Source organism: Tupaia chinensis, unplaced genomic scaffold (assembly GCF_000334495.1).
Source record: "Tupaia chinensis unplaced genomic scaffold, TupChi_1.0 Scaffold149851_1, whole genome shotgun sequence".
NCBI lineage: Eukaryota > Metazoa > Chordata > Mammalia > Scandentia > Tupaiidae > Tupaia > Tupaia belangeri.
In genome coordinates this window covers 1,307,549-1,334,689 of record NW_006209696.1, presented here as the reverse complement: position 1 = coordinate 1,334,689, position 27,141 = coordinate 1,307,549, and the positions used below count along the sequence as shown (strand labels likewise).

Below are 27,141 nucleotides of genomic sequence, written 5' to 3'. Positions count from 1 at the left end.
TTTTTTTTTTTTTTTTTTTACTTTTTTGGAGACATTTTCGCTATAGGGCGCGTGCATTGTCCAAAAAGACAGAGAGAGACAGAAAGCAAGAAATCACCCCCCAGGGGGTATGGCCATGCCACAATCCCTTCTTCTCCATTCTCCTCTCAGGATCTTGGGCATGCATGCACACGTGCCCGGCATGAGTTTAAGCCACTGGGTCCAGGACTCGAACCATGGTCGACTACATGGGAGTCTAGTGACATAGCCTTTACACTAATTGCTGGTCCCATTTTCTTTGAAGTTTTTGACCCTGTTGTCAAATCTTTGTATAGGCGTTTTTACCCCTTTTACTCTGGATTTATTCCCCACTCCCCTACACCCCTGCTTCGAAGAAGCCTCCTCATGACATATCATGATTGACTCCAGCTTGTCATTATGTCTGAGTCACATGTGATAACTCCCATATTAGACAACATTCTCTGATCTGGCTTTATATGAGAGATTCCTTTAAAAGTTCATGGAAAATGAGTTTTATATTAAAAAAATGCACAAATTTTAAATTTTTTTGCATCAAAATAAACTTCTACTTTAATTTCACTTTCTGCAAATTTTGAAGTCTCTTTATTGACTTCCCTCTTTGTCCAACAGTTTCAATATTCATCCCCAAGCATGGTTTTGCAAACCTTACCAGTACATACTGGCCAAGATCTGCAGTTTTTTGCATGTATAACACCTTTCTTCCCAAAGGAGAGTTCTCTATATAGTCAGATGACACTGTGAATTGATCCTAGTTGTTGGCCTAGAAGTTCTGAGAGGGGAAGAAAGGGAGAGCTATTTGTGGCAGGTTTCATCTTATCCAACATCTGACAAAGGTGAGGCCTCTGAATATCCCCCATGCAGAGAGAGGTTGTTGCCCTCCAGCAAAGTTGAGTAAGTCAATTTTGGGCAGACTCTAAGGTTTTAAGAGAATCCGGGGATTCAAATATGATAGTATATCCATGTACCTCCATCCTAACATTTAGATCCTTCTCTATCCATCCCTGACTTGATAAAGGAGATTCACTTAGGCTGTGAATTCATCTTTCTCTTCAGCTTGGTTCCTTGCACAGTCAGTTCCTGATCTTGGTTTGCATACTTTCTGTCTTTTGATTGCAGGAGAGTAGTATCTTTATAAATTATCTCATGGAAGCTTTCTATTTCAAACCATGCTCTAAGTGAGAGTGTGGCTAAATTGAGTATGTCATTTGTTTACTTTCTTTTTTTTTAAAGAATTATTTTATTTAACATTATTCATTTATTTAAACTTGACAGAGAGAGAGAGGGAGAGGGAGAGAGGGAGAGGGAAAGCAACCCACGTGGGACAGAGAGAGAGAGAGAGAAAGCTGGCAAACTGCCAGGTCTGGGACTCAAACCACAGCCAGCTATATGGGAGTCCAGCGCCCTTAACCACCATGCCACCTGCTGGCCCCAAAAATCGTGCACTCGCCAAGAGAAACAGAGAGAGATAGTGAGATGAACTGTATGCTGCAATCCTCCTGCCTCCATAGGTTTTTGCCATAGGGCGGGTGCCACCACACCCCTCATTTGTTTACTTTCAATTCACTCATGTCATGGTGATTAATAGTAACCACTGTCCTTATAAATACCTACTACAATAGCAGTATAACTCTCTTCAATCCTAGGTGTTTTACGTAATCAAATACAACTTTTCCACCTGTATGATATTCCAGTTCACTGCAAGTTAGAATGTTAGCAATTGAGATACTTCAGAATGCCTGGGGTTAGTGTTCACTGTCTCACTTACCACAAGCAGTAGATTCCTTGTTTCCACATACATATAGTAATAGCACCAAAAATGGAAATGCATACAAAGTTTTTTTCAGATTATGCCTTTCTAATGAACTTTTAGAAGACTCCCCCCCCCTTGTACTCTCATATAGTTACTGGGGTACATGTTTTCTAGAACTATTTTCATACTAACTGTCTTAGTTAGTTTCCTTACAAACTGAGGCTGAGACAGTATGAGCACAGGTAGTTTATTTGGGAGGTGCAAGAAGCATGGTTTGAGGGAAGGGAAGCGATATAGAATAAAGATTGTGGCAGTAAAGGGTGTTTATTAAACTACTTAACTGCCATGGATAGCTGTAGATTAATCCCACCAGGACATTCAAGCAAATGATGCACAACACATGTCTCATACACTAAATGGTATGAGTTATCTATTGAGGGATTTTCTACTATGGGTGTTGATTTCTCAGCCTTTCTGACCTGACACATCCACAGACAAAGAAACCTTCTTTAAGTAAGTTTGGAGTCAGGGGATCTCCCAAAATAGCTTTAATTCCCAGGGTTGATGTTAGAGTATCCTAAAAGATTGGAGGACCCCTGACAGCATTTACTGCAGAAAAAAGTGAAATTAAAGTTAATTGATGTCAGATCATGGAGAGCATTCAGTGTCATCTGAGGGAGTATTAAGACCTGATTTTCTTTAGAGTGAGAATTATGATAAAAACTGTGCTTTAAGAGTGTCACTCTGAAGTGGTATATAGGATACCTAGGAGAAAAGAGACTGACTAAACAGGCTAGTATATAGGAGGGGAATATATAATGATTCTTCCTCCAATTTTCTTTTTCTCTCTCTTTTTTATATTTTACGTTCTTTTATACATTCAATCATGTTATTTAGCTTACAAAGTGACTATTCCAACATGTGTACATTTCTCCCTAGTCCAGTTGATAATACTATAAAATTATCTTCAACAGATAATACCACATTTCTTGCTCCTTAATAATAAAGCTTCTTTTAGAAATCTTTATTAGATAGGAGAGAACTTTGAGCACACTCTAGTGATGCAGTTTCAGATAAAGAAAGAGATTCCATTCTCAAAAGAATTAAGAACCTAGAATGGAGAAAAGTATTCTCTTCTCTCTGTTTATTTGCTAAGAGTCATAGAAAATTTTCACTCTTCCCTTTAAATGTGTTCTTTTAGCTACACTTAGTCTAATTTGGACAGAAACAAACTTCATATGCCACATTTCCTTGCCTGCATTTCCTAGTCTATCATGTTTTTTTCAGGCACCTCTGTCAGCCCTTTGAGTGTTACATAGTCATTTATCATTCTTGGTAGTAGTAGCCAAAGACAAGGAACTGAAATGACCTGGGTAAGAAAAACAAATGAGAAAGGACGAATAATCTGAAACCTGCTTAGTGAAGAGTAAAAGCTAGAACAAAATTGTTTTCATGTGCTTAGCACTAATCTAGTAATAGCTGTATAAATTAATTTGTCATCTCCATGTAGAACACCAAGAGGCAGATTCCAAATTAGGCTAACTCAGGTCGCCACTTCCTCATATAAAATCTTAAATCCCCTACAAATTCTTACTCATTTCCAACTACTTCTAGGACTTATTCCCAAGAACGGCTCTTTTCTAATGTTCTAGTGTTGAGTGAGGATTTTTTTACTGGGTCAACTGTGAGTAGGATTTCTTCTTTATTTTCGAAAAATTGTCTCATATTATTTTTATTTTATTGTAACAAAGTCCAGTAAAAGAATTCTGTAGGATATGACAGTTTGTTGACAGTAAAGTATATTAAGGTAGGGTAGTGTTTGGGTAGTTCTCTATCTATCTATAATGGAGACAACTTAAATTCATTTCCAGAACACTAGTCATCTATTATACAGTGGAGATTTTTCTTGCTTTTGAAACAAAAATGAACAGATAGTAATATGTCAAAACAGAAAATAGTGGGAAACATACTAGAGTTTAAGCTTTGGTCTCATGTTTATGTAAAGTGAATAATATTATCTATGGTAATTACTATATACAAAACCCCCTCTTTGGGTAAAATAATATCATACCTCTATTATAACCCCAGTCTTCAGTTTACCAAGATTAGAAGAAAGCTGATTTCATGTGCTTTACTTCTTATATCTCCAAAACTCTAGGATGATTTACTTGTGTATAAGAATTAAGAATCAGTTTTTCACCTTAGTGAAAGAGACTTGTTTCTTGATACTGGAAACATAATCATGGTTGTCTGTGAATACTGGTTGCTTAGTTCAATGATAAGTTATTATTACTGGTCTATACAAATTAAGTCTTGTTTTATTTAATTATATAATCCTACTATCTATTCTCATTCCTTTTCTTTCACCATAGACAATCGTTCTATTGTATTTGAGGTGAAAATCTTTAATTTGCATATATTCTTAAACCATGTAAATTGGTTTATGAATATGTTATTTTGGTTTTCATAAATGACATTACATCATAGACTTCACCTTGATTTTACTGTTTGTTCATCAGCCCTGTCTATGTTGCTTGGTATACATTTACTCTTGTATCACTAACTTATGCCTATGTAATATTTTACTGGTTCAGCATCCTTTTTTTTTTCCCTTCAGTTATGCTCATGGAGTGTATGTGTTCGCCGGTCTGTGCATGTTATGTGTGTGTCATGCAACGTTTGCATACTTTATTAACTGTAAATATTACCTTCTGTAAAAGCTACAAGAGTCTACTACTATCTCGACTTTATTAACTGTAAATATTACCTTCTGTAACAGCTACAAGAGTCTACTACTTTCACATAGAAAGTATAGGAAATTTCTTGCCTACATTCCTGACAATACTTTACCTGATAGTTTCTCTATTTTTGCCAGTCTAATGAGTAGAAATGTTATTCTAGTGTTTCAGTGTCTTTATGTTTAATGAGTTTGTGAATATTCTCCTATACTTGTTGGTGTTTTTCTTCCAAAAAGTGTCCTTATATCCTTTGAATATTTTAAGTCGACCTCCTGTCTTTTTATTATTGAACTGCAAGAATTCTTTATGTAATGTGTGTATTTTTCCCATATAGATATTAACTGCATATAACATCCAAATTTATTATCTGTCAATTTGTCCATGATGTCCTTTATTTAGTAGAAATCCTTAATTTTTATAAAATCAAGTTCACCATTTTTTTACTTTGTATTTTATACTTTAGGTACAACTTTCTGATGTCATTTTTCTTTTAGTTTATTTCTTTAGAGAGGGAGAGCTCCTTGACAGGGTCTCTCCATGCTGTAATCCTCCTTCCCTCAGCCTTTCAGTCAGTCAGAATCATAGCACACCTTGTCATGTCTGATGTGACCTAGAATTAGGACCTGGAACCTCCCATATGGTTTCAGTATTAGGTAGCACCCTACTATCTGAGCCATGACAACTGAGCCTCAAAATGAATTCTATGACTGAGTGTCATTCTATCCTTTCACTGTTCCACGAAATGTTTTCAACTTTATTATCTCATGATAAAATTTTAGAAGTGTAATGGCTAGACCAGTGTCTTAAAATGCCCCTCTTTAGAATTCTTAAATATATTAGCACATTTTTCTTTATTGGTGCCAGTATTTTTTTCTAGGAATTCCATTTACTATTAAATTTTGGATTATTTGATCATTAGTATGATGACCAGTATCTTTTGGGTCATTAGAACGATGACCCAGTATTTCAATTTTTATAAGCAGCAAATAATTATATAGCAGTTTTATGTGTGTGTGTGTTCCAGTTACTAAAGGTCCTTTGTTTTGGCATATTCTGATGGATTTTTGTGTTCAAGTTGGAATCAAGAAACAGAGTGATGTTCAATACTTCGAATAGTAAAGACGAATTTGACTTTTTTAAACTTGGAAAAGAGATTTAATCCACAGGTAATATGTGGATTACAATTGATTGTGCTTATTATGTAATCTGAGAGTCTTTATCTTTTATAAGTGGATATTTTAGCTATTGTTTGGTAACTGACATATATATTTTTCTTCTGTAATGAGCTGTTATGTATCTTGTGTTCACGTGCTTGATTACTGTTTTTTTTTCCTCTGCCCTTTATAAATCGTTCTCTAGTTTATTTTGAATTCTATTGTACTTCATGATATTTCTACTTTCTCAAGTGCATGGATTTATTTACTTTTTAATTAACTCATAAACTATTTAAATTATTTCTTCAAATATTGACTACTACTTTAAGTATATGTTATACCTGTTGAGTATGTAATTGACTAAGTTTCTTGATATGGGTATTATTTGTATTTAAGTAAATGTAGCAGTTAACTTAATTTCATGCCTTTTAACTCTTAACTACTTAGGAAATGTACATTTCTTTGTTTTATGGATTTCAATGTAAAGTTTACATTAGGTTTAAATGTAAATTTTTATACATAAAACTACAACATAAACCAACACACGCATACACACATTTTCCATGTATTTTTAAACTACTTTTATATAAAATGGATATCATCAATATTTAATGACAACACACCCATATTCGTCTGCCTCTTAAGAATATTGGATTAATCAGAAGTGTATGTGATCATTAACGTCCAATTATTTTTGTTTGTTACAGAGAATCTAAGTACAAAATATCTAAGTCCATTGGTTCCATATAATGTATTTCTGAGCTGAAAGATTTATGATCCCAACATGACCTTAAAACTCTGTGTGATGCATCATAAAGGTTTTTATTACTATGCTAACAGCAATTTTGGTTTATTATTCTGTGGAATATAATATGTAATATTCAGGATAGCATTTTTTTCCTTCAAGTTTGCAAAATGAATGCTTGTTAAGCATTGTTATTTAGTTAGCCTTAAATATTCTTTAGCTTTTTTTTCCTGAAGAAAGATTAATGAAACTTTTTCTAAAGGTTATTTAAAATAACAAGCTAAGTTTACTATACTGTCGTTGGCTTATTGCAAAATAATGATTGTGTCACATTCCATAGAAATGCATATAGCTCTTTTAAGTGGTTTTATAGAAAGAATATAGTACATCTAAACTATACTCTAAGTAATTAATAATTTGTAAGATTGAAAATAGAGTGTAGGGGAAATTTCCAACCTAGGTCAGCAGTTTAAAGCTTATTTTTTAACTACTACTAATTTGGTGTTTTAGAATAATTTTTAACAATTGGAAATCAGTACACAGAGTTATTTTATATAGTGCCTATGCTTTTACAATTTTCCCAGTATATATGTACTTACATGTGGTATTTGAGAATCATTAAGTGAATTAATGCAGACAAGTGTCTCTTTGAAGCCTTTAAGGCAGCTGATAATCATTGATAATAGTTTTATTTTTAATGTAGAATTCTGATATCATGAAAATGTTGACTTAGTAGGAAAAATTTCAGTAGAACTGAAGTCTTAAATCAAGTTATAATTTTAACTGAATTGTGAAAGTCTAATATATTTTGAAAAACTTAGTCAAAATCAATAGCATTAAAAAGTGTTAAAACATCATTAATGGGCCAGAATATAACCTAAGAACATATGTACAGAATTACCTTACCTTTTCTTTTTGCTCTTGCTAGAAGGTTTTTGCATTTTCCAGAGACAGAGATAGGGAAAGGGGGAAGCACCCTCACGGAAAATGGGCACTCTACAGTCCCTTCTGCTCCATCTCTCCCTCCTTTCCTAGTTGGGACATGCATGCACAAGTACCTTCTGTTTCTCAAGTCCCTGGGTCCAGGACTTGAACTACATGGTCAGCCAAGGGATCTGACTACCTTAACGACCAGGCCATGGCACCAGCCCAGAGTTATCTGACCTTAAAAAATTCTCTACAAATTTATTTTACGTGTTTTATGTTGTTAATAAGAAAGAACTCTTCTTCAGATTTCTGCATGAAGATTGTGCTTCTACGCACACAGACACGCCACCAAACCTTCTCTTCTCAACACATCTAGTAAACATTGGGTTGTCTTTATTTTACTGGGTCCTTTCAACAGTATGTAAGTATGCTTACATACTTTCTTCTTAATCTTTCTCTTTAAAGTTTATATCAAAGTCTCAGGACTTTCATCTCCCAATTTGCATTAACTCATACAATTTAAATATTCATTGATTTTATATTGATGTTTGTAGGAATTACCAATTCATATTTTAATGACTTAAATATACTTTTTAGTTAAAATAGGAAATGAGGCAACCAGGGATATCGACGTTATTAACAACCAGAGCAAAGACAGATTATCTGACCGGATCTATAAGTAGTCCGTTATTATGGAAGTCCTTTTCCATTAAATGGTACCTATGTAAGCAGTCTGGATGTTCTATCACCTGCTGAGTTCACTCTCTCCCCTGAGGCAGGCACATATTCTGCATATATTCTTAGTGACATTTTTCTCTCCATCTCTTCCCTCCATCTTGAAAATACACACAAACTACACAAACACACACACACACACACGTGTATGCACACACAGGCAGAGTGCTTCTCAGTTCTAATCTCGAGTTCTCATCCTAACTTACAATCTTCTCAAATGTAATAATGCCTGGTGAGTCATCTGATGTTTGCAGACTTGAGCTAATTCATTCTGATACCTCTGTAAAAAGGTGACTGGTTTAGGAGAATGCTAAAAATTTCTCTCTCTCTCAATAATGTGTGATATTTAGTATCCTTAAGTAGTAGACTTCCCCTTTATGGGAAGCATTTGACATTGTTTTCATTAGAATGTAAGGCTTCAGCTATTTGTTCATGTGTACAAGAAATATTATGAAACTACTGTCATCCTAGTATTTTGTCCCTCTGAAACCAGGGATACAATTTTAAATATTCATTGATTTTATATTGATGTTTGTAGGAATTACCAATTCATATTTTAATGACTTAAATATACTTTTTAGTTAAAATAGGAAATGAGGCAACCAGGGATATCGACGTTATTAACAACCAGAGCAAAGACAGATTATCTGACCGGATCTATAAGTAGTCCGTTATTATGGAAGTCCTTTTCCATTAAATGGTACCTATGTAAGCAGTCTGGATGTTCTATCACCTGCTGAGTTCACTCTCTCCCCTGAGGCAGGCACATATTCTGCATATATTCTTAGTGACATTTTTCTCTCCATCTCTTCCCTCCATCTTGAAAATACACACAAACTACACAAACACACACACACACACACGTGTATGCACACACAGGCAGAGTGCTTCTCAGTTCTAATCTCGAGTTCTCATCCTAACTTACAATCTTCTCAAATGTAATAATGCCTGGTGAGTCATCTGATGTTTGCAGACTTGAGCTAATTCATTCTGATACCTCTGTAAAAAGGTGACTGGTTTAGGAGAATGCTAAAAATTTCTCTCTCTCTCAATAATGTGTGATATTTAGTATCCTTAAGTAGTAGACTTCCCCTTTATGGGAAGCATTTGACATTGTTTTCATTAGAATGTAAGGCTTCAGCTATTTGTTCATGTGTACAAGAAATATTATGAAACTACTGTCATCCTAGTATTTTGTCCCTCTGAAACCAGGGATACAATGATGAACAAGATAAAGTATCGACCCTCTTAGAGCTTGGATGCGACTGAAGCTTATTTTAATTGTAACTCTTTTTTTTTTTTTTTTTTTTTTTTAGGGGTTTTTTCTGGTGCATATGCTCACCAGACAGACAGAGAGACAGAGAGACAGAAAGTGAGAAATCACCCTCCGGGGGGATGGACATGCCGCAATCCCTTCTCCTCCATTCTCCTCTTGGGATCTTGGGAATGCATGCACACATGCCCGGCGTGAGTTTAAGGGACTCGAACTGTGGTCAAGTACATGGGAGTCCAGCAACATAACCATTATGCTAACTGCTGGTCCCTAGTTGTAACTCTTTATATGAGCCAGCATGACTTTTGAGGTACTTTTGTTATTTCTCCATCTGTTTTCTTTGTAAACTCAAATTAGGCAGTTCCCTCCTTTAAATCAGTTTCCTCATCCAGAAAATCAGGATAATATTCTTTATTCTCTCTTTCATACAAGAATCAAATTAAATATGGTTTGTGAGATTAATTTCCTATATTTGTGAAGTCCTATTTAAATTACCATGGTACTCGTGTATTGTTGAATATAATACCAAGACTTAAGATGATTTTTTTGCCATTTCTTTATTGTAAAATTCCTATAAATACTCAAAGATGATATTTGCAACATCTTATTCATCTGCTAAGTAAAAATCTCAACCTTTTATAATACCAGTTAAGGTCATTGGACATAGAAGATAGATTTTAAGAATTTTTAATCTTCATGAATATGTGACAGTTTCTTATGGGATAATCATTCCTCTTAGTGGAAATTAACCTTCTTGCTATAATATTTTAGTCCTATTAATAGGGCAGATCTGCCAAAAGTAATACATTTATTTTTAAAACTTAGTCTCAGCAGTTGTCTTCCAGATATATCACTTGGTTCTTACTTTTTTTCTATTAAATATCTTTGTGGTGTTAATAGAAAAGTTTTATGTTTGCCCAAAGTAAAATAGAAATGTTTCTATACATGATACATTCTGCTCCTTGTTTTAGTCTCTGAAACAAGTTATCATTTAAATGCAGAGCTTCACTTTTTTGCTGCAAAAACAGATTTACATTATTAACTACATGCCTAGCAGCAGAATTCAGGGCACTAATTTTCTAAGTTTATGTTAGTGCATTGACTCAAAGTGAATACTTGAGTGGTGTTGAGAAAAATATCACATTAGAATAAAAAGCCTCTTTACCAAGTTTTTGTTTTTGATACAGAATATTATATGCATATACTTCAAAAATTAAGCTGTCACAGATTTGCATGATGAAATGCTTGTGTACACTCAACCACTTTAGTTTACCTGGCTCACACAAACTAGGTAAGAGGAAAATCATTGGAAACAAATCTCGTATAAACATGTACCATTTTACAAATGTAGACTCAATTCTCAGCCATCTATTCTCATTCTCTGAATGAGGTTGAAAATTTTCTTCCATTCCCTAACTTTTTTGGCATTTAAATTTAGTTTATCTTCAGGAACACTTAATTATAGTTATGTATACAAAACACTTGGGAACAAATTAAACAGGGATCCTTACTAAAAATTAGAGATATAACGTGATTGTGATGTCTTACTCTATCATCAGATTGCCTTTTACTTATGGAAAGAAATCTGTATAATGTCTCATTGCTGTATTAATTAATCATGTACTAGTCTAACACCAGTTAATTTGGTCTTTTGGATTCCATATCTTGGAAATGATCATTTGTTGTTTTTTTGCATATTTCTCCTATTATAACCACATCTTTTAAGAAAAATGTCAAATAAAACATTTTTCTCCACATATTTCTCCCTGTTTTAGCTTTCAGCTGTAATCTGTTTCAAACTAATACAGAAATAGAATAGTGGTTGCCAAGAGCTAGAATGTTGAGAAAGTTGGGGAATGTTGGGGTTGTCTTGGTGAAAGAATACAAAATTTTAATTAGAAGAAATAAGTCCAAATGATCTATTGTACAAACACTATGAATATAGTTCATAATATATTATATTCTTGAAGAATGTATTCTTAAATAGAGTGGATACAAAGTGTTCTTAGCACAAAAATGATGACTGTTAAGGCAATGCACGTGTTAATTACCTTGATTTAGTCCTTCTGCAGGGTATATATTTTGAAGTAATTACATGGTACATGGTAATATATACAACATTTCCTGTCCGTTTGAAGGAATAAATAATAAAATGTAGAATTTAACCCCCAATATAAAGATTTTTAAATGTAAAATAAATCTAGGACTTAATTTTATTATTATAATATGTATTATTACATGTGACCTTTTTTTGAAAATAGAGAAAAGAGGAAAGCGTGTCAACATACATATAAATAAGTATTACCCATTTAGGAAGTGTACTGGTAAAGACAAAAGTACTTCTCAATAGCTGTTTCATTCTTCAGTGTTACTTGAGTGTTTCCTTCCCTATCCCCTATTATCAGTATATGTCCTATTGCTTTTTACTTACTTTCCTTTTTTATTTACTTAAATCAGACCTTCCTTGTAGCTGTTAAGGGTCCTAAAGTGTCTAGGGTGTCCGTCCTCCCTTTATAAAAATACAGAGGTGAACTTGTTAGTCTGAGGGTAAGTGATATTTTCTTTTTCTGTGAGCTTTGGATAAGTTACCTGTACTTATCACTATTCTTTGAAAAATAATTAGCTTTCCAATATTGTCCATTTTATGCTGAGAAACATTTTGCATTTATTTATAATTTTAAAGTTTATTTTTGAAATAAAATTTCACATTCCTCTGAATTCTAAAGCTTTTCGGAAGGGAGAAGGTATAAGTTTAAGAGATTTACATTTGAATTTTCCATGTATGGATCAGTATAATAGTATATTATCTGTATATTTGCCTAGAAAGGCTATTTGATTATCTTACTTTGTTCTCTGAGAAAAGAAAGCAATCTGATTCCTCAGTGACTACCAGTTGCTTTAGGGAATTAATTTCCTTGTTCTAACTTTCATTGCCCAAAGGAATCTAGCTGTTTGGCCTAGTTTATTTAGCTTGCTTTGAAAACAAAAATTCATATGTGGGAAGCTGAGCTTTTCTAGAACCCTTAGGCTAAAATGGATTAAGTACTATTCTTAGTTCTTTATATTTCCTCTTACTTCTATCAAACATTTACTGCCCAAGAAATCATCAGTGGAGGAATATTCTCGAGCACTGTGAAGCACTAAGTTACATGCACTTACCTTTGGCAACTTTAACTCTACCCTGCATATATTCAGTGGGTAAATTTCTTACCCTTATTTAAAATGAACACACATATAAGCTATGGTTCAGATGTGCAATATTTAGATAACATCAACCTGGGAACTGTAGAAGTTCAAAGATGAAAATGATCAAACCTGTCATTAGTTTTGAAATTAAGTTGATCAAATCCATTCATAGTTTGCTTTTAGGTTGTCAGGAAAGTCATAATGTATGTTTCTGTTTGTTTTTCTATGCAAAAATATGTCATGACTTTCCCAACAACCCAACAATAGGCACTGAACCCATATACCCCAGTTTCTCCATCTCACAGTATCTTTTTTTATTCTAATTTTTTATATTTTTCACCTAAGACCTAAAATACTGGGTTTTCAGAAAGGTCATGGCACATTTTTTGCAACAGATTGTACTGCTTCATTTTTGGAATTGCTAGAGTCATTTGCACCTATGTTATTACTATGTCATTTGACAGCTGACAGTTCTAGCTTCATTCTAAGAAAAAACTGAGCAATTAGGTTGAGTTTTAGAGATTTTTTTTTGAGAGGTTTTTGCTATAGGGCGCGTGTGCTCACCAGACAGACAGAGAGAGACAGAGAGACAGAAAGCGAGAAATCACCCCCCAGGGGAGATGGTCACACCGCAATCCCTTCTCCTCCATTCTCCTCTCGGGATCTTGGGCACGCACGCACAGGCGCCCTGAGTGAGTTTTAAGCCCCCAGTCCGGGACGTGAACCGCGTACACTACGTGGGAGTCCAGCGACATAACCATTAGGCTAACTGCTGGTTTCCAAGTTTTAGAGCTTTTATAAGTTGAATATGGAAGACCAAATTATGCATTTTTGCCATCTTTTACTGTTTTACTTTCTCTAAAGGGAAGAACATGTGTCATACATGTGAAATGGTGTGTAAAGTATGGTGACAATGCTCTACAAGAAAATCAGTGCCAACAGTGGCTCATCTCAACAAAGCTCTTGGTAAGAGAGGCCCACCGAGGTTGGTGACAACAAAGGGACTGATTGAGTCAAATCCACATTACACATGATGCAAGTGATTTTCAGAAACATTGACCATCCACAAATCAAGCCATCACGATCACCTGAAGAAGCTTGGGTATTTAAGGAAGTTCAATATTTGGGTTGCTCACCAACTCAAAGACATTCGTTTGGTGGCATGTACAAACATCTTTGACATGCTCATTAAATGTGGGGAAAACAATCCTTTTTGAAGCAACCTATAACTGGTGATGAGAAGCAGATTGTTTAAATGTGGTGTGCAAATGATCTTGGTCTTGAAGTGATGATTCTCCTCAAATGACATTGAAAGCAGTCATTCATCAGACGAAGGTTCTGCTCTCCGTACGGTGGGATTTTAAAAGTGTCATGTTTTTGAGTGACTACCAAGGAACCAAATAACCAATTCGAATGTGTGCTGTCACCAATTGAACAGTTTGAACAAAACCATCGTCCAGAAATATGTAAAGCTCGTCGACCGTAAAAGAGTTATGTTCCATCACAATGTGAGACCACACTGAAGTTTGATCAGTCTTTGAAAATTATTGGAACTGGGACCGCAGTTAGCATAATGGCTAAGTCACTGGACTCTCACATAGTTGAACTTGGTTCGAATCCCAAACCTGGTGGCTTAAACTCACGCCGGGAGTGTGTGCATGCGTGCCCAAGATCCCAAGAGGAGAATGGAGGAGAAGGGATTGTGGCATGGCCATCCCCCCAGGGGGATGATTTCTTGCTTTCTGTCTCTCTTTGTCTGTCTGGCAGGCGCACACGCCCTATAGCAAAAACCTCTCAAAAAAAAAAAAAGAAAATTATTGGAACTTGGTGGGATGTGCTACTACACCCACCAAATTCACCTGACCTTGTGCCATCAGGCTTGCACTTGTTTCACTCTTTTCAAAATTCCTTGCGTGGTATGGCATTCAATTCAGATGAGGCTGTAACTCAGCAGCTGTTCAGTTTTTCCCAATGAAGACAAATCCTTCTGTGAGAAAGGAGTTATGAAGTTCACTGAGAGATGGTAAAAGGTTATTGAATAAAGTGAACAATATATCACTGATTTTTTTTCTTTATAAATAAATAAGCTTTGAACAACATAGAAAAGGGGACCAGCAGATGGCATAATGGTTATGTCACTGGACTGTGGTTCGAGTCAAAAATCTGGTGGCTTACAACTCATGCTTGGCACGTGTGCATGCATGCCCAAAATCCTGAGAGGAGACTGGAGGAAAAAATATTACAGGATGGCCATCCCCCTTGGTGGGTGGGGGGATTTCTTGCTTTCTGTCTCTCTGTCTTTCTGGCAAACACATGCAACCTATAGCAAAAACTTCTCAAAAACAAAAAAGAAAAGAAGGAAAACAAAAAAAAAAATACATCATGAAATTTTTGGCAACCCAATACCAACATATTAAATAAATAACCAAAATATAATGTGAAAAAGAGCTCAATAAAGCAAAAATAAAATCATACATGCTTCTGCAGAGGGGAACTATTTCTGTTTGTGATGGCCTGGATGATGAGAACCTAGAACGTTTTTGTCTTCTGCTCATTTTGTGAGTCCCCCCCCCCACACACACACACACACCACACACTTTAGATCAAGGTGTAGACACATATGGGATGAATAGAAATTTTGTCAATTGGGGTGTTTTTCTTAATGAAAGCTCTTGTTGAAGCAAGAGTCAGTTTTGCTCCAAAGGACCACAGGAAGAATATGTCAAGAACCATATGGGTATTTAATTCTTTTTTGGGGGGTGTGGGTGGGGAAGAGGTTTTTGCTATAGGGTGCGTGTGCTTGCCGGAAAGATAGAGAGAGACAGTGAGAAATCAACCCCTGGGGGGATGGCCACGCTGCAATCCCTTCTCCATTCTCCTCTTGGGATCTTGGGCATGCACGCACATACGATCAGCATGATGTTTAGCCACCGGATCCGGGACTCGAACCGTGGTCGACTACGAGTCCAGTGACGTAGCCATTACACCAACTGCTGGTCCCAATATGGCTATTTATTCTAAAAATGTACGTGTTAGATATGGTAGAGTAAACTTGGTGTGGTCATAGGAGGACACAAGAACAAGACTTGGAAAGAAGTTTAGTATACTTTCAAGTCCAAGACAGGAGGTCCGTGCTTGTCCTGCAGGGCTGCCGGGGAGGCACCAGGTGTTGCCAGCTGGCAAATGACAGGAGTGGAGAGAAAGTCTAGGTCAGAGCCACTTGAGGTTTCTTTGGGAAAAGCAGGGCAGAGTAAACACTTTATGGTTGGCTAGTTTTGAGTAATTCCTATGGACTTTGAATAGTAAGTCTTTGGGAAGACTCAAGGCAGGGAATGCATTCTCTTGATGTATAAGAGTTAGATGATGAACTGGTTGAAGTTACAGATTTGGGATTGGTTGGTTTGCTTATAAAAGTCAAGCTGCAGGCCCAGCTATTGGCTAGTTCTAGGAGGGCCTGTCTTTCCATCTGTCTGCCCTCTTCCCCAGCAAGATTTGTAAACTGTCGAAGCATCATAGAATATAGAAAATGAAGTGAAAAGGCCTGGTTCCAGTCTTTTTTATGCAAAATTGGATAGTATTTTGTATAGTTTTTGTTCTGCTTTGTTTTGTTTTGTTTTGTTTTGTTTTGTTTTGTTTTAATTTGCAAGAGCACATGTGCTTGCCAGAGTCAGACAGAGACAAAAAGAGGTGAAAACCCTCCTATTAGGAATGGTCACATAATCTTTTGTATTCTATCATTCCCTCCTTTCTGGATCTGGGGCACACATAAACATGCACCCAGAGGATTTCTGAAGCTGTCAGTTCATGGACTTGAGCAGCACAGTTGGTCATGTGGGAATCCAGTCATATTAACCACCACTCCACAGGCTGGCCCATGATTACTTTTTATTCAGTGGTATTGATTCTTTATCAGTATTGTGAAAATAAAAATATCTCTTTTGATTTTTTTTTTTTTTTGGATTGAGAAAGACCAAGTGAATTAACATTTCTGAGAAAGCTTTGACAATTTCAAGTTTAAACATGCAGGTAGTTGCCTCAATGATCATTACATCCCAGGTAACCTTGTAGCATATGGAGTACAACTTGCTCAGCCAAACCTTCTCATTGAACCGGGCACTTGGAGTGAAAGAATTTTCCATCCATAACTTTGTAATTTAACTATCCACTTCTTGATCTAAAGAAGAGGCTCATAAAATGACCATAAAACAGAAGAAGTTCTCTATTCTACTCATTCAGGACATAAAAAAAGAAGTGGTTTCAAGATACTCTCCTCTGCAGAAGCATGTGTGCTTTGATTTTTGCTTTATTTAGCTGTTTTCTGCATTATATATTGATGAATTGTTACATATGAGTATTCTATTTTGTCCTACTCTAAAAACAATTAAAAACAAGGACTCATGAGATAGAGGAGTTGACATATTTTGAGTTCAATACCTATTATGATGGAATTGACTGACTTATTACCAAAATTAATGACAAATTTAATACATATTTTTATCCTGTAAGTATGACAATAGATGTACATCTAAAAATTTTGCAGTTGGAAAATACGATGTTTTTGTTTTGTTTTGTTTTAAATGGGAATAGGAACTTTTACTCTGAATGTATGGGTTACAGAGCTAATGGAAGTGTGTGCATACAGCTTAATTTTACACATTAATTTCTATTAAATCTTCTCCCTCTGCCTTGTTGAATTTTATAATTCTTCTTATTATTTTTATAAATTTCCAGAAGGTGACTACCATCATGCTTGTTCAAACAAGTTGGAGAGAGAAAGTGCCCCTCAGAGTGTGTGTGTGTGTGTGTGTGTGTGTGTGTGTGTGGCAGAGGGGTCAGTCATGCTGCAATCCTTTTTCTTCAATTTCTCCTTCCCATTATGATTGTGGGTGCACACACACACACACACACACACACACCTGGCTTGTTTTCCAAGCCACCAGGGCCAGCATTCAGACTGTGATCAGCCACATGAAATCCTGTGCCCCATGCACAGCTCTTAACCACTGTGCTACAGGACTGGTCTGTGAATTTTATAATTCTTTACATTTTAAGTCAAGTGCCTCCTTCTTGGCAAACCCTTCCCACCTACCCCAGTTAATGAGCATAACTGTCCTTTGAACACTTACGACTTCATTCTTGACTCTTGACTCATCTCTACAATTAAGTGGTCCTCTCTCCACTCTACAATTAAGTGGTCCTCTCTCCACTCTTACCAACCCCAGCATATATTTTTAAGCTTATTTGCTGTCTGAAAGAAAGATAGTGAGAGACAGACAGACGAGCACCTTTGACAGGGTCTTTATGTTTCAGTTCGCCTCTCAGTCCAGCAGCTAGCTCAGATCATGGTGCACCAGTGCATTGTGTGTAATGGCCTTGTGTTCCAAACAAGAGGCAATTTTTCATTTTTAGTTGAGATGTTTTGAGAAAGTTGATTGTTGGATAAACATGGTTGATCTTATTAATATAAACAGATATAGGAGCCAGTAAGTGGCATGGTGGTTAAGGCACTGGGTTCTCACATGTCCAACCACAGTTCATGGACCCACTGGCTTGAGGATCAAGGTAGGTGCATGTGTGCTTACCCAAAATCCTGAGAGAATGGAGAAGGACTGTAGCACAACCAGTGCTCCTGGGAGCAGAGGGAGGGTGATTTGTCACTTTCTCTCTCTTCGTTCTTCTTATCTCTCCCTGGCAAACACATGCACCCTATGTAAAAATTTAAAAAAAAATTAAATATATAAACATGTAGTTTGAAGATGTTGAAATACACTTTTCAAACTGAATTTACTGGGAGTATAGCCTTATACTCCTAAATGAAACTTATAGACTATAAGATATACATTTCCTGAACAACAAAATCAATTCTGATTAGAAATTTATGGAGAATAAAAATAATTACTGAGCAAGTACTTTAGAGGCTCCTCTATGAATGAAATATTCAGAATTTTAGACCCTAGCTTTGAAACTACACATATTTCATTATTTGTTTCTTGGTTCACAATTGCATCCTGAATGTCCAATTTGTAGTATAAATTAGTTGATAGTACTAGATTGTCTTTTAAGTTTAAATGTAGGAGTAGTGTAACTCCTATTAGAGGCTTGGATGAAAATCATTTAGATGTATCCATCTAATGATTATTAGATCACTCCTGATAAATAGCATGTTTAGCAAAAATATATCAACATTTCCAAAGGAACTTAGTAGATTTTTCTTTGTTTTTGTTTGTTTATATATATATATATATATTGTTTTTAAGTTTGCTTAATTGAAAATATAAGTTGTTTGTAGAATTTACAGCAGTTAATTGGAAGTACTTAGTGTCTTAACAACACGATATACTGAAGTACTCATTGTATTAGCAGCTATACTAATTGAAATTCAACCAGCCTTGATTAAGTGACTCTTCTACAGCCAATTAAAATGAGAAACTGCAAACAAATTGTATTAAATAATCTTATAAATCATTGAAGTATGGTATCAAGAAATATAACACTTATTTACTATAGGAAATCATTTTTCATTCCAGTATTCTTTAATGGAAATTATCAACTATAATGACTAGCATGTTTTTTCAAAAAAAGCTGTATTACTGAAGTATTTGTTTATTGAAGATTGATTGATTATTTATTTAATTTTTTATTTATTCATTTATTTATTTTAATTTGACTACAGAGAGAGAGAGAGAGAGAGAAAGTGAGAAAGAAAGCCACCAGGTCCAGGACTCCAACCAAAGTCAGCCATAGTCCAGCACCTTAACCACTATGCCACCTGCTGGTCTCTAAGATTGATTGCTTCATAACTACATGAATAAAATATAATCTAAATTTGTAATACAGACTTCTGTAATATTAGGTATATAAATACTGAAAATGTCAACGAATTTGGATGTATTTGAAGATTTTCATTAAGTATCTATAAAAGAATAACAAGGCTTTTCTGTGCAACGAGTGGCAGAATACTAACACACAGAAATGAAAATAACACAATGATCTAGCTCATTGTAAAAATCAAAGTGCTTAAATTGCTTATAGAGACTTTTTGTTTGGCTTCTCCTGCTCTCTGTCTTTATTACCTGCTGTGTTTCCCATCCCCACTTACACTGTTCTTGTAACACTGCAGCCATGTACTCCTGCCGTCTGATCTTAGACCATTTCCTTGCAAAGTTCACTGTCACCTCTAAGATATCTGCTTAAATGTCACTATCTCAGTGAGGCTTTTACTAGCTAATCTAGTTGAAATTGTAACCCTCTTCTTCTCTGTCTTCCTGCTTTATTTTTCTCTATTGTACTTTGTACCAAATCATTCATTTTGATCATTTAATACTTTTTTTTAATTTCTTCTTGGGCTAAACTCCATAAAGTCTAGCATTTTCATTCAACTAGTTAACTGCTGTATTCCAAGTGTCCAGCATAATGCTTGGAATAAATAAATGTCTCCCAAATAAGTATAAGGCCTTATTTAATTTAATACTAAATATTTAATTTAGTACTTGTGGACATGCATCAACTGGTAACAAACTGGATATGAGGACACAAAGGAAAGCATTTGTCATGGGTCTAGTTTTATGAGATAACAGATGCTACTTTTTTGCTCTTATATAAGTGTTCAAATAACTATTGTAAGCTCTTTATATATATTTAATTTGTTTCTTCAAACCTTATGAAACAAGTGCTATTATTAGTTTTACTTTACATTTGAGGAAACTAGAGGTAAGAGTTGCTCTTGATCATGCAGTTCATGTGTAGGAAAGCAATACCAGGACAGCTGATCCCAGAAACCATATTCTTACGTCAAGTCACATTAAAATGCTGTTGCATTATTTCTATACATAGCTTCATTTGCACCCTTTTATTGATTTACTAAAGCAAAAATAGAAGTAAGCATTTCTGTCTAACCACTGTGGTTATCTAATCTTTTATTTATTTATTTTTATTTTATTTTTTTGGTACAGTGGGATGCCATCACTGAAATGGATGAACACAATAGACCCATTCACACGTACCAGGTATGTAACGTAATGGAACCAAACCAAAACAACTGGCTTCGTACAAACTGGATCTCCCGTGATGCAGCTCAGAAAATTTATGTGGAAATGAAGTTCACACTGAGGGATTGTAACAGCATCCCATGGGTCTTGGGAACTTGCAAAGAAACATTTAATCTGTATTATATGGAATCAGATGAGTCTCATGGAATTAAATTCAAGCCAAGTCAATATACGAAAATAGATACAATTGCTGCTGATGAGAGTTTTACCCAGATGGATTTGGGTGATCGTATCCTCAAACTCAACACTGAAATTCGTGAGGTGGGGCCTATAGAAAGGAAAGGATTTTATCTAGCTTTTCAAGACATTGGGGCATGCATTGCTCTGGTTTCAGTTCGTGTTTTCTACAAAAAATGCCCCTTCACCGTTCGTAACTTGGCCATGTTTCCTGACACCATCCCGAGGGTTGATTCTTCCTCTTTGGTTGAAGTACGGGGCTCTTGTGTGAAGAGTGCTGAAGAGCGTGATACTCCTAAACTATACTGTGGTGCTGATGGAGATTGGCTTGTTCCTCTTGGAAGGTGCATCTGCAGTACAGGATATGAAGAAATTGAAGGTTCTTGCCATGGTAAGAAAGAATCATTTAAATAATATATATTGCATTTAAATGATGATTTCGTTGTTGTTTGTTTGTTTGTTTTTGAGATGCTTTTGCTATAGGGTGCATGCACTTGCCAGAAAAACAGAGAGAGAGAGACAGAAAGCGAGAAATCATTCCCTAGGAGGTATGACCATGCTGCAATCCCTTCTCCTCCATTTTTGTCTCGGGATCTTGGGCACTCACGCACACACAGCCAGCGTGAGTTTAAACCACCAGGTCCGGGACTCAAATCGTGGTCACCTACATGGGAGTCCAGCAACATAGCCATTATGCCAACTGCTGGTCCCATTAAATGATGATTTTTAAGAGTAAATGTGTTGTACATTGGTTTTAAAATTTTTGAATACCATTCCTAGCAATTAACTGTGGAAGGAATTCACTCAGATTAACCATAAGAAAATTTCTGATATTTTTTCCTCGTGGGTAAGATATATGAAAATGTATCATATTGCTATGAGCGAAGGAGTTAAGGAATATGAATTGTTGTATACACCTAAATTTTATAAAGAAAAGCAATATTAATAGCAGCAACAAATAAGAATGGTGACTCAAATGGGGATTTGCTTATTGGCCTTTTTAGTTGTTTATAGAGAATATGACATTAAAATAAACCTTTATATGAAATTTAATAATTGAATAGTAACTAATTGGAATTATATTTAAATAAACAAATAATTTATATATATTTTATTTTGAAAACATAGAGACTAGTGCCTAAGGATGTTATATAATTGGTGGTTGAGTGTTAACTTTATAAGCACTTGATTTATGTTTTACTACTACTAAGTATTATTTTCTTCCATATAACCTATTGTTTTTTTATTTTAATAGTAGTATTTGTGTAAGATCTGCCAGCACAATGCTAGTTCAGTTTAACTAGACCGTTCACATTGTCAAGACAATAAAATACTCATAATATTTCAAAAAGAAACTTCTTTCTTGTTCATTTTAATCATTTTATGAAAGCTTATTATTCTAATATATACATTTTAAAAATTTTGTGTACCCTCATTAATAATCTATTCAATTACACTTGGATCTAGAACTCATAATAAAAAAATAAGTATAGAAAAAAATTATTTCTTGATAAATTGTAATATAATGGATATATTTCCCACTCCATGATTATTATTTATAGGTATTTTTTCTAAAGCACCATATTGAATTTATTGACTTCTTTATTGATACTTATTAAAAAGGACAAGAATACATAAGAAAAAAACATACTTGTATGCATATAAGGGTCATTGGTAATATATGTGAATTTTTAAAGATTTTTTTTACCTATTTGTAAAACAAAATACTCATAATATTTCAAAAAGAAACTTCTTTCTTGTTAATTTTAATCATTTTATGAAAGCTTATTATTCTAATATATACATTTTAAAAATTTTGTGTACCCTCATTAATAATCTATTCAATTACACTTGGATCTAGAACTCATAATAAAAAAATAAGTATAGAAAAAAATTATTTCTTGATAAATTGTAATATAATGGATATATTTCCCACTCCATGATTATTATTTATAGGTATTTTTTCTAAAGCACCATATTGAATTTATTGACTTCTTTATTGATACTTATTAAAAAGGACAAGAATACATAAGAAAAAAACATACTTGTATGCATATAAGGGTCATTGGTAATATATGTGAATTTTTAAAGATTTTTTTTACCTATTTGTAAAACAAAAGGGATCTTAACTTTTTTTTTTTTTTTTAAGTTTTACTAGAGTCTCCAGTGATGCCGGGTAATGGGGAATATTTCTATTTATATAAGTCTGAACTGTATATTTTGTAAAGTGCGAACCAGCTTTATTCCACTATTTAATCATGAGAATATACATACTTCATTCAAGTTTATCAATATAGGTTTAATATAGAATTGTCATTCACTTATAAGAAGGATTTATAAGGCAGAAAAAGTTTTAAAAATGATCCCCAATGGGTCTGTAAAATATTTTACATTGGAAAAAGACATTAAAGAAATTTGTATACATGTAATTATTCATTAAGGGGGTATACAGTAAGATCCGGGGATAAAATATATTACATATTGTAACCTGTAGTTTTATTGCATTTAAAAATAGATAGAAGTTAGCCATTAATTGTTCAAAATAATAAAGTTTAAAATATTTAAAGAATAAACAAATCTAAGGATTTACATGATTATCTATTACTAAATACTTTCACTTTTATGACGTTGACCATAGGATTAAAGTAACTAACCATGATCATGACCACTAGATTCTTTTTACTTAATATACTTGCTGTGTGAAATTTCATTCTTATGTATATACTTAGAACCTCTTTCTTTTGGCAAAAAAAATATTTTAGACAATGGTAAACTGCATCAGTTTACTTAGAGTTTCTACTTATCTATTCTTATGACTTGTTATTTTTATTATCCTTATTGCAAAAATTTGTGGATGTTGGTATACTATCTTCTTGTACTGGATGGCAGAAATTAGAAGACTTAACTTAAGTTCTATATTCACGACTTACTAACTTTGAAATTTTACTTACATGTGTGCTTTTGATGCTTCACATTGTTCCTTTTTTTCCCTTTGATAATGGTTTTTATCATTGCTTCCATTGCCATCTATCAAAAACCTATTTTGCAACCAAATCTCCAAATTAAATATATCTGGAATATCAAAATAATTCCAATGTATATGAATAAACCATAGCTCCAGTAATTATGTGACTACACATTCGATGGGAAAAGCAAAAACAACATACTCCTTCTACTTTATTCTATTAAAAAATAAACTATTGATATTTTTCAGGACCTAGTATCACTTAATCTATTTCTTAGGCAGTAGATATAAAAATGAAGCATATATCATTATTTGTTATCATTTAGTGCAAATACACAAAGCAAAGTCAAACCTTACTGGCTTAAAACCTTAATATGGATTTATCAGTTCTCAGGGCTTTGTTAGGTACCTTTTCTGCCTAATAAATAATAAGTAGAGGTCACTCATGCTGTTGAATTCTGCTGAGAGCTTAAATGCAATTAGAAAGTCCAAGACAGCTTCTTATCTTTCAGCGCCTCTATCTATGTGGACTCTCATTATTTAAGTCTCTAGCCCAGGCTTTTTAGAGTATAGGTGTTGACTTAAGAGAAAGTTTTTCATTTAGCCATATGTGAAATGAGTATATATGCATGCTACACAAGGAGATGAATATCTGGAAGCATATTTACAGAGGACTGCCACTGTGACCGTATACCTTAGTATACCTTAGTGTCTCTCTGATTCTTTCGATTCATTTCCCTCCTTCATTCAGAAAGTTCCACACTCTCCCAAAAATTATCCCTTTATGGTGTCACATTGAAGACAAGATAACATCATTAAAATAAGTTGCAGATATGAATTAATCTTTAAAGCTAACACCTCTCTTGACCTGCAGAACTATGAACTAAAAAGAGAAATTTTTGTTCTTCACACATGCAATCTACATGTGATAAAAACAGGATAATTATAAAAGACTTTCCCATTCTGAAAAGTAAAGAACTCAGTAGTAACTTGTCCACTGTGATTCTGAAATTCATGTAAGTATTCTCAGAATCCATACTACAGGGATAGGGAAGGCTCTCTGATAAATGTCGGTTCTACTTGTGATTGGTTCTTGTGGCCCCTGACTCTATCAATGGTCTCTTGACTACCTTCTGAGTCATCTTCTTTATTTAAGGGAATTGTCCAAATACTAGTTTCAAGAGATATCTGGGAACCTTTTAATTTGATTAAAAACATAACAAAGTTATGGGAACACATGGGTTAACCTTTCAGTACCCATAATAACCATTTATTTACTGATCCTCTAGCCTTTATTCACAGTCTCCTTGCTATCATTAAAGCTTGCATAATCTGTTCAGACTCAAAGAAGACTCCATTGGTTTGAGCTTTTTCTTACAGCAGCACTCCATGTCCTATGCACATAACTTGCCTACACTTTCTATAATCTAAAAGTTGACTGGTCTCACCAGTGGCTCCCTTTTGGTCTGGTCTGTGGCCACTCATGTCATTGCTGTTATTTTGAGATTTAATAAAGCTAACATGGGGACCAGCAGTTGGCGTAATGGCTACATCACTAGACTCCCATGTAGTCGACAGAGGTTCGAGTCCCAGATCTATGGCTTAAACTCACACTGGGGGCGTGTGTGTGCGTGCCCAAGATCCCAAAAGGAGAATGGAGGAGAAAGGATTGTGGCATAGGCATCCCCCATGGGGGGATGGTTTCTCACTTCTGTCTCTGTCTCTCTCTGTTTTTCCGGAGAACACACACACCCTATAGCAAAAACCTCTCTGAAAAAAATAAATAAAGCTAGCATGGCTTCACTAATGTATGATGCATCATCTGGGACATTTGATGTACTGAGATTGGTTACTGTTAGAAATACTGATAACTGCTTTAGAGTATTAAATTTATGATAATTTTAGTTTTAAATTTTTCTTTTGTGTGTTCATTGCTCATTCAGAGTTGGAAGTCACCAAGAAGTTCAAGGAACTTCACAATTTGGCCTTGTTTTATTTTTTTTTTTCTAGTCTGGCAAGTTTTGTTTATTTTTCTATATTGATAATTTTGAACAATCCATATATATTTTTTCTGTTTGGTTTAATTGGTAGTATCTATGTGTTCATGAGAGAAAGAGAGAGAGAGAAACATCAGCATCCATTATGATATGTATGTGATCATCTCACCTCCATTCCTTCATCCCATCAGGATTTTGGGCATGAATGTACAGATGCCTGACATAGATAACATCATTAAAATAAGTTGCAGATATGAATTAATCTTTAAAGCTAACACCTCTCTTGACCTGCAGAACTATGAACTAAAAAGAGAAATTTTTGTTCTTCACACATGCAATCTACATGTGATAAAAACAGGATAATTATAAAAGACTTTCCCATTCTGAAAAGTAAAGAACTCAGTAGTAACTTGTCCACTGTGATTCTGAAATTCATGTAAGTATTCTCAGAATCCATACTACAGGGATAGGGAAGGCTCTCTGATAAATGTCGGTTCTACTTGTGATTGGTTCTTGTGGCCCCTGACTCTATCAATGGTCTCTTGACTACCTTCTGAGTCATCTTCTTTATTTAAGGGAATTGTCCAAATACTAGTTTCAAGAGATATCTGGGAACCTTTTAATTTGATTAAAAACATAACAAAGTTATGGGAACACATGGGTTAACCTTTCAGTACCCATAATAACCATTTATTTACTGATCCTCTAGCCTTTATTCACAGTCTCCTTGCTATCATTAAAGCTTGCATAATCTGTTCAGACTCAAAGAAGACTCCATTGGTTTGAGCTTTTTCTTACAGCAGAACTCCATGACATATGCACATAACTTGCCTACACTTTCTATAATCTAAAAGTTGACTGGTCTCACCAGTGGCTCCCTTTTGGTCTGGTCTGTGGCCACTCATGTCATTGCTGTTATTTTGAGATTTAATAAAGCTAACATGGGGACCAGCAGTTGGCGTAATGGCTACATCACTAGACTCCCATGTAGTCGACAGAGGTTCGAGTCCCAGATCTATGGCTTAAACTCACACTGGGGGCGTGTGTGTGCGTGCCCAAGATCCCAAAAGGAGAATGGAGGAGAAAGGATTGTGGCATAGGCATCCCCCATGGGGGGATGGTTTCTCACTTCTGTCTCTGTCTCTCTCTGTTTTTCCGGAGAACACACACACCCTATAGCAAAAACCTCTCTGAAAAAAATAAATAAAGCTAGCATGGCTTCACTAATGTATGATGCATCATCTGGGACATTTGATGTACTGAGATTGGTTACTGTTAGAAATACTGATAACTGCTTTAGAGTATTAAATTTATGATAATTTTAGTTTTAAATTTTTCTTTTGTGTGTTCATTGCTCATTCAGAGTTGGAAGTCACCAAGAAGTTCAAGGAACTTCACAATTTGGCCTTGTTTTATTTTCTTTCC

General features: G+C 34.9%; 1 protein-coding gene across 1 annotated transcript in view; it reads left to right on the top strand.

Moving 5' to 3' along the window:
* EPHA6 (EPH receptor A6) overlaps positions 1 to 27,141 on the top strand; it is a 983,118-nt gene that overhangs the window by 173,474 nt on the left and 782,503 nt on the right. The window contains exon 3 of the mRNA XM_027769481.1: positions 20,482 to 21,145. Coding sequence (XP_027625282.1) covers positions 20,482 to 21,145 — 664 coding nt within the window. The remainder of the gene's footprint in view (positions 1 to 20,481; positions 21,146 to 27,141) is intronic.